General features: G+C 35.2%; 1 protein-coding gene across 7 annotated transcripts; it reads left to right on the forward strand.

The window, feature by feature from the left end:
• Window positions 1-5,473: 5,473 nt before the first annotated feature.
• On the forward strand, window positions 5,474-8,802 carry LOC139193779 (uncharacterized). 7 transcript variants are annotated; one of them, XR_011578256.1, is made up of 6 exons: window positions 5,474-5,760; window positions 6,612-6,691; window positions 6,962-7,023; window positions 7,797-7,985; window positions 8,217-8,401; window positions 8,656-8,802. XR_011578256.1 is itself a non-coding variant. In XM_070817421.1 (5 exons), exons 1-4 carry the CDS (start codon window positions 5,516-5,518, stop codon window positions 7,804-7,806), a joined length of 402 nt encoding a protein of 133 aa, XP_070673522.1. In that variant the 5' UTR covers window positions 5,474-5,515; the 3' UTR covers window positions 7,807-7,985; window positions 8,217-8,802. The 7 variants fall into 7 exon arrangements, 3 of the variants coding, with proteins under 3 accessions (XP_070673522.1, XP_070673521.1, XP_070673520.1); XR_011578253.1 differs by having other exon boundaries at window positions 6,612-6,648; window positions 6,962-7,028; window positions 8,217-8,802; XR_011578254.1 differs by having other exon boundaries at window positions 6,612-6,648; window positions 8,217-8,802.
• The last annotated feature ends 3,066 nt before the right edge of the window (window positions 8,803-11,868 follow it).

Genomic DNA, 11,868 nt, shown 5'->3' on the forward strand with positions numbered 1-11,868 from the left:
GGTTATAAACGAAAAATCACGATTTAACGGTCATTTTTAACTCCGATTTTGATGATTTTTGACAACTACACTCCTTGACCCTATATGAATACAAGTAATGAATTCGATCTTCAAATTAAAATATTTACACTAGTGGATACCACAAAATCTTATGTTATACTTAATAAAAGTATGAATAAACTCTTAAGTATTAGTGAATCTATTGTTTTGATGGGATACTCATTCTACGAAACTAGTTTCAATGATCCAACCGTCAAACATGTTTGTATATATTTCGAGATCGCATACGCCAAAAATTGCAAAAAACAAACATTCATAGAGCAAGTAACGGGACAAAACTTTTCGACGGTTATAAACGAAAAATCACAATTTAACGGTTAATTTAACTCCGATTTTGATGATTTTTTACAACTACACTCCTTGACCTTATATGAATACAATGATTGAATTAGATCTTCAATTTAAAATATTTACACTAGTGGATACCACAAAATCTTATATTATACTTAATAAAAGTATGAATAAACTCTTATGTATTAGTGAATCTATTGTTTTGATAGGATACTCATTTTACGAAACTCGTATCAATGATCCAACTGTCAAACATATTTGTATATATTTCGAGATCGTATACGCCAAAAATTGCAAAAAACAAACATTCAGAGAGCAAGTAACGGGACAAAACTTTTCGACGGTTATAAACGAAAAATCACGATTTAACGGTTAATTTAACTCCGATTTTGATGATTTTTTACAACTACACTCCTTGACCTTATATGAATACAATGATTGAATTCGATCTTCAATTTAAAATATTTACACTAGTTGATACCACAAAATCTTATGTTTATACTTAATAAAAGTATGGTATAGTACTATTGTTTTATTTTTTTTCATAATTATTTTGGTAAACTTCTCATAATTTGAATGATTTTTAATGTTTGGTTTTTCTATGCTTAGTTTATGCAGAAGAGAGTTATGACATGGAAAACCTTACTGAAAACATCATCAACATAACTCTTGAAGGCAATAGATCAAGCCAAAGTTTCAATGCAATTTCATGATGATCGATGTAAATCGAGGATTTTGTAAATTGAGGTTTAAACTTTTGAGAAAGATTTCACAACCTTGAAAACAAAAACTGTTTCATTTTGCATATCCTTGCACATTTAAAATTTGTAATAGATTAGTAGTGTATGTATTATTTTTTTATTAGGCTTTTATTTTCGAGTGTAGATGTAGTACTTAAACGACAAATGTATTTTAATGTTTTGAAGTAATATTTATGTGGCAATGTGTGGTATGTGCAAATTTAAGAAAAAAAATATATTTTTCTTAACGGGTCATAACGGGTCGGGTCACTTTTCCCGTTGGGTAAAGTGACACGACCTGTTAAGGACCCGTTAAGATAACGGGTGTGACACGACACGACCCGTTAAGATAACAGGTGTTACACGAAAACGACACGAACACGACTGACACGACCCGTTTGCCAGGCCTAATGCATGGTGTCTTTCCACCCACTTGCATGAAAAAGCATGCACTTATCTTGATTAAACAATTCTCTTGGCAAACCTCCACCACCCAAACAAATGGGAGAAACAATATTATAATGTCAAATCCCTCCACTTGCATCTAAATATCTTTCCAAGTTAGCTTTCTTGCATATTAATCCTCCAAATGCCATATTTTACCCAGATTGCTCAAATAAGTAAAAATGAGTATATTTTAAGTGCAAACACTCAGCTTCCTAGCTAGCTCAGTTATCAGGTTCCCAGCCATTCCATACCGCACATACCCAGCCATTCGACTCAACATACCCCGACCACTTGCTTTAAATGTATTTTATTTTATTTTATTTTATTTTTTGGTATTAGGATTTTTTTTGGCTTGTACAGACATTTATATATATAACATAAATAATAATGAATCTAATTATTCTTTTTGTGTTTTAAATTAATTAAAAAATGTAATTCAACAACAAATTTAATTAATCTGTAATTTAATAAAGATTATTTAAAAAATTTCGCACAACGAACAACGTTCGTCACCTAAGATTTAAAGCTTGGAAATCTTTCGTCGCAAGAAAGTTGGAACCACGACGTATTTATAAATAAATAAAAAATAAAAATACTTGAAAACCGAATATGATAGGACAAATTTGTTGCATCCCTTTATCCGACGAAGCCCCGTCCCCGCGCAATGTGTTACCTAAGAGCAATTCCACCGGAGGTGGAATAGCCCGGCACCCAGTGGAAAAAACAAGCTGGGACTCAGCCAATTCACTCCAGCCCGTGGAATAGACTGGCACCCAGTTCAAGCCAGTTCACAGGCTGGCCTAAAATCGACAGAGGAAGGAGATGGCTCATTTGACGCCATGTTGACGTCATGGCTACACCCACATAACTCACACACAACCTTCTCATCCTCCATAACCGCATTTCTCTCCATATAATCCCCCTCGCCACACCCACATATCCTCTCACCGCACCACCCCCCCGAATTCCCAAATCGCCTCCGAACTTCCATTCCTCTTCTGCTCTCCGCCGGAAATCAAGAAATGAAGAAACTTTTCAGGGCTTGCGAACTCTGCGACCAGGAAGCCTCTTTCTACTGCCCTTCCGACTCCGCCTTCCTCTGCTCCCGCTGTGATGCCCACGTCCACCAGGCCAACTTCCTCGTCGCCCGCCACGTCCGCCACCCTCTCTGCTCTAATTGCAAATCTGTTGCCGAAACCCCTGATCATCACTCTCTCTGCTTCTCCTGCTCGCTTGAAATTTTTTTCGAAGACTGCAACGGCGACACCATGTCGTCATCCTCGGATTGTTCCGCCTGCATATCCAGCACAGTAATGGGGACCGAAGAGTGAAAGGAAGAAAGAAGAAAAAATAAATAGAGAGAGAGAGAGAGAGAGAGAGAGAGAGAGAGAGAGAGAGAGAGAGAGAGAGAGAGAGAGAGAAAGAAAGGGGCGGAGAGTGAAAGGAAGAAAGAAGAAAAAATAAATTAAGTGATAAAATATTAATTGTTATGAATAAAATAATATAATATTAGATAGGCTGGGTGCTAGCGTATTTTTAGGGATAGAGATGCTTTGGTCTATTACTGTTCATTGGGGTTTATTATTGTTCATTTTAAGTGGATAAATGTGCTGGGTGCTTGCACAAAATCTTTAGGGGTGGACTTGCTCTAAAGAATCCTTGTCATCGACTAAAGTTAAACATGATGATGCTCTATCATAACCTTAAACTTTACGCGAAGACATTCCTTCTTCCCTTAAACTTTAGCACGAAGAGTGCCTTTGTCGCTACTTCACGCCGTGAAAAGGTCTTCCGCAACAAAGTTTTCTCCTTTTTTGCGCAATTGTTTGCTTCTCAACCTTTGTGTGATGAGTTCTAGGTGACGAAGGTTTCGTCACCCCAAATTTAGCACGACGGCTTTGCACGACGAACTTCGCGAAAGATGTTTTCTGTAGTAGTGAACGCAAAAGTTAGAGGTCAAATTAATGAAGTTAAATAGGCCTCATTTGGTATAGAGGATAGTATTGGATATGAATGGGTACAATTTTTAACGTTTGTTGATGGAAGAAATAAAAAATTCAACTTGCAGGTAGAAGATGGATTACTTAGTCGAAAACTTATCAATTCCAATCCCTTTCAAAATAGTCGGACTAGAAAGGGAGGATTTTTTTCACATCTAGTCCCCTCAAAGTGAAAATTCATTTTCCTCTACCCTAATATGGCTTGAATTTAAAGGGTTCTCAATTCTAATTCAATCCTAATGTCCAAATGATAACCTAAACTACCATAGAACTCCAATGCTGCTTCTCTTCTTGATGCTTCTATGAAACTTCTTCTAAATCTCAGATTTTGCTCTTAGTCAATCTCCCAAATCCTAGTTTAGTTATTCAGTGGGAACATGTATCTAATCTTATTTAACCCTCTCAGAGTCTGCATGTATTTGTTAAAAATGGCTTTTGAGACCTTCCCAATAGTTTTCCACCTGGGCCACAAATTTTTAAAACCAAGTTTAAGATTCAATTTTAGACCTTCCCAAACCGTGGACTCATCACCAACATAGCGTGTAATCTTCATATAACTTAAGCAACTGTCTTCACACTTAACAACAATACATTTACCATGATCAGAATTCTAAAACAAAGATTTGAGCTTGGTGATGTTGTAGTTTGCTGCTCAAGCCTCCAAAGATGTTGAATTGTGCATGAAAATATTTGTGCACCTTACTCATTTAATGAGGGCATTTTTGTTTTCTTTAGAAAAAGTCCAAATGTCGTCTCGAAAACTTTTAGGATATTTCTGCCCCCGCCCACACAAACAATCAGCACAATATTTATGCCCCGCCAAAGGTATCCAGTATTAAGAGCGGGCCTAGCTAGTACTGCTACTTATATATACAGTACGGTCACTAGAATACCTCCAGATGACCATTTTCATATATATTAAATTAGTTGTGAGTTTTAAATAAACACAACTTCTCACCTAAGTTTATCCAACCACTTAGGTTTTTTTTTATTTTTTTTATTTTTAATTGCTTCAAAAGACAAAAGAAGAGTTTTAATCAAAACCAACATTTTGGTTTCTATTGAATAATACAGAAGAGAAAAAAAGATGTTGGTCTATAGTGAAGTTCAGAAATTGGGGGTGTAATTAAAAATTGGGGTAAACTTAGATGAAAAGTGGTTATGTGATTGTATTTTTAATGAAATTTTTTTACTTGATTAACTAAAACTCGTGTATGAATATGTGAATTTTCTTTTCTTAGTTAATTAAAATTATGTGATGTTACATGCGGGCCCATGTAGGGGTATCATGTGAATTTTTCTTCCCTAGTTAATCTAATGTAGAATTAAAATGTAATGCCTGAATGGTTATTTTTGTATCAATAAAAAAAAAATAAAAATAGAAAAATTTGAACATATGATTCTCCATAAAACTCGAAACTAAATGGATCACCCCTGTTTTCTTTGGAAAACTCAGAAAAACGCCAACTGTGGATCGCCCATGTTTTCTTTCATAGCTATATACGTTGTGGTTATGGAACTCCAAGTTTATTTAGTACTATTGGATTTTGGCATCTTATGTGGTGATATGTTTAATAATCGAACATTGATCTACCAGGCCTTAGGGACTTGAGGTTTAATTTAGTTTGTCACTCAAACTGGTGTTCTTTCCTGTGTATCTATCTATATATATAAAGAGAGAAGGCCAATTTGGTGAAGCATTCAGAAATGCCAAGAAAACCTCTTTGTTTTCTTCACAATTGAAATCCAAAAAGATGAAAAAATGAGGACAAATTGGTAAAAAAAAAAATGACTGAATAAAAAAAAAAACTATATTTCAAGAAAAAAAAATCAATAAATAACTGTCTAAGAAAACAGGGTTAAGAATGTAAAAATGTGAACATACAAAAGAGAAAATTCACATTCTCGATCCCACGTTAGCATCACATTCACTCCATCTATCGCACGTTAGCAGTTGCAGCGGTTTACAGAACGGAGATGGAACCGCCCTTTATCCCACGTTCCCAATCCCCACATAACATACAAAAGAGAAAATTGGATGATTTTGTCGACCTCAATTTTGTCTTCCGTTCAAACCCCCCTCCTCCATGCTTTTTCTGTAAGATTTCTTCAGTTGAAACCGGCAGTCCGGAAAATAAATGCATGTTCACACAAATTGGTGGGGATTTCCTCACCCTGCCTAGGCTGTTGAATCCCAAAACTAACCGACTCTTCCTCCTCAGGTAATCTAAATTTGCATTTGTACGTGTTTACAGTGATTATATGAAGCTCAATTTGTTTATGTTTTGGTAATTTCGTAGTACAAAGGCTGGAAATCGATACTGTACGTAGTTTCGTTTCTGGGATTTAGTTTGGATAGTTTACATGTGTAAGTGGATTACGTTTTGGTGCTAAGAAAAGTGGAGGTTGTTTACTGCTCTAATTCTGTGCTACATGCTTGGAATTTAGGAGCAAACTAAAACATAGTGGTAATTTTAGAAAATAAATTATTTTAAGGATATCATTTATCTCCTTCTTAATCTGACTATATTTGTACATAGCAAAGTTTTGGCGAATTTAGGTTTGTCTGATGTATTAAAGTGTATGACAGTTTATGTATCTATTTGTGTGTTTAATCAGTAATCCAGTTAATCAAGGTTGCTTTAATCTATGAAAAGAATAAGATGGTCATTGAATTTTGAATTTTAGTGATTGGTTGATACTGTAATTAGTTGTTTAGAGATGCAGATAGTTTGATGAACTAGGCATCCGAGAAATCTGAGTAGTTTAGGGAGATTTTTTAAATTAAAACATACCTTTGCAGCGCCTCCTCATCCAGGGGAACAACACATGTTAAGAAATTTTGGGGTGCTTTGTTGGTCATTGGGGTGAGGATGGGGATGGGATGATTCGGTTGAAATGGATTAAAAAAAAAAAATGCATGCACACAAGGTTTCTTTCGGAGTCTTTGTTGAGTTTCTAAACTTTCCTCTCTGGTTTTCTAATTATTTTCTCAATTGTGATTTTTTTTACCATTTTCCTTTGAGATTTGTGCGTGTGTATTTGTTAATGCTCTGTTTCTTCGTTTTTACAGGAAATGGAACTGCTCTCTTCCTCTTCTTGGCACCCACGTATGCCCTTTCTCTCTCACATTCTTTCATTTGGGGTCCAAAGGTGATGCCTTTTTGCCTAAAATATCATTTTGTTAAATGACTGATGATATTTTCATTCTCTACACATTCTGCATAGTTCAAAAAGAAAAATCACTCTCTATCTCTTTTGCTTTTTGTGGCTAAAGATCATGTCTTTTGTGTCATAAATTTGATTTTGTTAATGGGATTATGTATATTGGATAATCAAAAAGCTTGAATTTTTATTGGGTTTCTTCAAATTTCTGTGAATTCTACTGAGTAATTTTGAATTATTTTTGGGTTTCTTTATCAGTTTTCTTATTGAGCCGTGCACTATTGCCATGGATTTGGATGGAATTGATGGGCAGGAGAGAGGTGAGGTAATCGGATTTTCATTAGAATTCCACTGTGTTTTTCTAGGGAGGATATAGTAAGAGCTGCGAAATGTTATATAGTTTAACTTCTCGGATTTATTAATCGTTTGTGCTTATTCCGAACATCATTTTTTGTTTATGAATGAAAAAATCTATACAAAAAAGGAGAAAAGGGGTGGGAAAGGTGCAAGAGAGGGTAGATTATGAATTCATGCTCCAAGTGTGCAATAGGTTTTTTATTTATTTATTTTTCATCGCACATACATTAAATCTACACAATTATAGTTCTTCTCGGATTTGCATTGGCGTCCTTCAAGTAGGTGGTGGATCATCTGTTCATATGGTTGTGTGAATAGTAGAGTTGACGATGGTTAGAGAAGTGAGTGAGTACATAATTATGGGTGTGCCAATTCGGGTTAGGACTGGAATGTCCAACATTAGAGAGGGAGGATTTTCTGGTCCTGGAGCTCATGATTCATGGAATTGCAGTATGGGCCAGGCTGTGCAGTTCCAATTGCTTCAGTTGAAGAAAGAATGATGAAATTATGACTTTGTAGAACATCTCATTTCTGTTTTCGGGTAATTTGAATTTTTTTTTTACATTCTTTTCTTGGGCAGTTTAAGGATTTGTCTGATAACCAGTTTGTTTTTCTGTTTTTAGTTTTCACATTTTTTAATGGTTTTTTTTAACAGATAGTAGGGATAATGCTTGCATTCTTATGCAGTTGGTTTGAAGTTTGATTTCTTTCTAACCAAAAATTTGTTTACTACCAGCCCTTGGTGATAGGATACGACTTCTTCTTCAATGCCATCATCGAATAAGGTCCATGGTGTGCAGATTACTAGACTCCGAGACAGTGATGAGTGGGATGAAGATAAGAGAGCAACAAATTAGGTACAAGAATTAAAACCTTCAACAACTCCTCACATCATACGTATTTGGAATAAAGTCCAACAAATGAGGTACAACACCATTTCTTACCTTATTTTTAGTGGCATTCTCTATATGAGTTTCATGTGAAGATGCATGCGAAGATTAACGTTAAGGAATAAAACAAAATCATTAATAATTGAAGCCAAAAAAGTATAACATATATGCGTCTGTACATGCTCACACACATGAAATTGTCAGGTAAAATGTCCACGGTCTTGACAGCATACACGTTTGAAAACCGAACGTATATCTTCCACCAGGTCATCACTACATTATCTCAAAGTACAAAGGTTGAAGTACAAGACCAAGGTAACATTTCTTACTATTTAATTTTGTAAACATGATTACAATTTGTTACCTAAAACTTGACAAATTATTTATCTTTCAGTATTCTAAAAGTAACTGGAGTAAAAGTATTGCCATGAGAAAATTGTCAAAGTTAAAGGTATTTTGGTTAAATTGCTTACAATCTTTATATTTGGGGAAATAAGGCATATATATATAAAGTGAGCACCCTAAAATAGTGAAACATTCAAAATACCATAAATTGCCCTTTAAGAATTCCTAATAGGTAACAACTTTATTAACGATAATCTTTCAATATGCATTTCTCACTTATCATTTAACTCTTTTTATTTGATTTTTAATTTTCTCACTATTGTTTGAAGATTGGCAATGACAATTTGAAGTGTCAATCAGGAACGAATGGGTGGAAATTGCAGCATTGATGTCAATTTTCTTTTCAAAAGAAACAGTGACATATAGACTTTATGGGTATTGTGAAAAATGTACATATTGTGATGTAGGTTTTATATTTTGACATTTAAGTTGTTTTGTATTTTGCTACGAGTACTTATTGTTTTCATCCACTTTTTTTTATTCACATCTACTTACTATTGTTTATGAACTTTAGGTGGGAACTTGCTGTTGTACCTTGGCCGGTTCATTAGTGCGGAAACGAGATTCAGATTACAACCTCACCAAATCACACTCACAGTTGAACAGAATAAAATACAAGAAATAAAGACACCGAGAAATTTACGAGGTTCGGCAAAAATCCTGCCTACGTCCCCGGAGAGATATTGCTCTTCACTATGAGAATAACAGTACAAGTACACATGAGTTAAATCAACATAACCCAATCCCTAATCCCTTGCACACCCACTCATAGAATTTTCCAAAGAGCCTCACTCTACCCCAAAAGTTCTTTCACTAGAATACTTTTCACTCTAGTTCTCTTGATTTTCTCTCAACCCATGTTCAACATTTCCCATGGGAGAGCCGAATGCTCTCTCCATCTTGATGCTTTCCTCATACATTCTCAGGAGAGAACCGAATGCTCTCTGATGCTTACACTCTCACTCGGCAAGCCTCTTCACTTATAACAACAAAAGAAAACCACCTTTGAAAGGCCACAAATCAAGGGCTAGACATGATGATGTCTCCCTTTTTCTTTGTCCCTTTCTTTAGCCAAAAGTAGATGTCCCTTTTTTTAGCCGAAAGTAGCTAGCACTCCACATGGTTGAGATGAAATTGTTGCCAACTCATAATTATATGAGCCAATCACAACACTTGCTTCCAGATGATGTTGTTTGACAATTGCATGAATAACATTTAAATCATTACTTTAGGCAAAGTGAAAACAAAAAATATGACAACTTTTTAAGACATGCATGATAAAGATAAAGTTCCTGTTTGCCCAATACATCTAAAATATATCTTGACAATTACAATAGAAAAAAAAAATAACACAATACACCTTTAGGGGCGCGTAGCGCCCGTAATGCAAAAATGCCTCTCGCATGCACGTTAGTGCGTGTGGAGAGGCTAGTATTGAATAATACAGAAGAGACAAAAAGATGTTGGGCTATAGTGAAATTCAGAAATTAGTGATTCATGGGAGGCAGCGTTAGGGTGTTTGTGGTGCTGGTCTTTGAGGGTAATTTTAGAAGAAACATGGTGAAATTAGAAAAGGTTTAAATTAAATTCTTAATGGAGTGTAGATAAAAATTGGGATAAACTTAGAGGAAAAGTGATTATATGATTGTATTTCCAATGAAAAAATTGACTAAAAAAATATTGAAGTTTTATTAAAACATGTGTTAGATTACATATTTGATTCTAGTCATTTGATGTATATTTAATTCAAATTCAAATTCTGTTTTTGTTTTAGAGTGATGATAGACCCACCCCATTATCCTATTTTCCCACCCACATTATAATTTCACCCACTATAAAAAAAATTTAAAAACTAAAATCTTATTTCCCCACCCACTATTATTCCTAAAATAACCTTATATCACATCACCACCTCTTCATTGTACTCTTTGCACCCCAATCCTTCCCTCAACTTCCATTAGCAGCAAAATCGGTTAATTGGTAGCCATGGTTGCGAGTAAGAGGACAAAGTAGGGAAGAAAGAGTAGCCTGTGAAGGACAACTAAGCCTCTTCCCCCTATCATCCCATCCCTCTTCCCCTTCCGCCTCTATTTTCAACCTTGCCAACCCAAAATCCCTATTGAAATGATACAAGGGCAAAATTCCAGACCCACCCCATGTTCAAGTTTTAATTGTATCTAAGTATTAGAACATGAAATGAATTTCAGGGAAAAAATGACACAAGGGCAAGGGAAGCCTACAGTGAGGCTACAATGAAAGTACTAGAACAACAACAACTTGAATTGTGGCTCAGTTGTGGCGGTTGAAGTCGAGCAGAGAGATGAAATGAAAGAGAGAAAACTAGAGACAAAGAGAGAGAGACGGTGAGGGAGAGAAAATGGGTAGGGTTTAAAAGTCTTTTTCTAGAAGGATAAACATGTCTCTAATATTTTCATTAAAATGTGGGTGAAGAAAGAAGATAATGAGGTGGGTTTATCAGCACTCTTGTTTTAATGTTTAATGTATATTTTTATTTAGTATCACCCACTAAATATTTTGAATTTATTAATACAAATTTTAATTTATTAACTTTTTTTTATCTTCAATTATATTCTTATAAATGTTGAAACATCCCAACCCAGAATGTCCACCATGTCCACCTGGACACCCACATCGAGCTATGCTAATCGACAACAACATATAAGTTATCATGCTTGCATATCCATCATTTGAGTCTCCAACAATTATTCCAATAATTACATATCAAATTTGACCTATGGACGAATTTGCAAGCATACAATCAGAAAGGTGAAACGGCCATAAAGTGATGGTGTTGTGGAAAGTGCAAGTAAATTAAAACCTAAAGTAACTAATACTAGAGTAAGCACATGAGCGGGGTTGAGCCCTTATCACTGGGTGAATAGCATTTATACCGTAATGAGAAACATCATTAACATCAGCTTTTGCCAGAAATCCTCGTCATCACAAGAACTCTACCACTAAAATCCTAAAGGAGCAAATAATAAGGGTGAGTGGGCCTAAAAATAAAGTTTTGAAAACTTTTTCCAAAACGGGTAACCCCTCATTGTAAACAAGTATATAATTTTCCGGAAATAATAATACTACGTAATATTGGATAGTACCCAACAAGTACAGTAAGTTGAAGAATACATGGTATGTACACAACAGTCGTGTGACAGCATAAGTCCCTGCTCATTAATCTACGTAGTCACACAATTCCATGGCAAAGGTATTCTAATAATGGAACATGTTGGGTGTAAGTTTTACATTCTAGTACTACATCATGTGAAGTTGATGCTAAGTGCATCACATACGAGTCCAAACATCTAACCTAAGGACATGTTGACACCTAACTCTGGATCAAAAGTGAATGTAAATAGTGCATGTGAACACACACATGAAGTTGGTCCTTGACCTAGGACTGTACAAATATCTAAGAGGCATCGTGCAAACAATTAATAATGAGCAAATAAGATGAAAAAATGTCATGCCACAACTTTATGCTTACAAAAA

Source organism: Malus domestica, chromosome 17 (genome assembly GCF_042453785.1).
Source record: "Malus domestica chromosome 17, GDT2T_hap1".
Classification (NCBI taxonomy): Eukaryota; Viridiplantae; Streptophyta; class Magnoliopsida; order Rosales; family Rosaceae; genus Malus; species Malus domestica.

Bases quoted from the DNA above. Each gene is read 5' to 3' on its own strand.
- LOC139193779 (XM_070817420.1), top strand. From the start codon at position 5,516: ATGGAACCGCCCTTTATCCCACGTTCCCAATCCCCACATAACATACAA. The intron at 6,692-6,961 runs GTGATGCCTTTT...TTTCTTTATCAG, and splicing joins CTTTCATTTGGGGTCCAAAG to TTTTCTTATTGAGCCGTGCA. The intron at 7,024-7,796 runs GTGAGGTAATCG...GTTTACTACCAG, and splicing joins AATTGATGGGCAGGAGAGAG to CCCTTGGTGATAGGATACGA.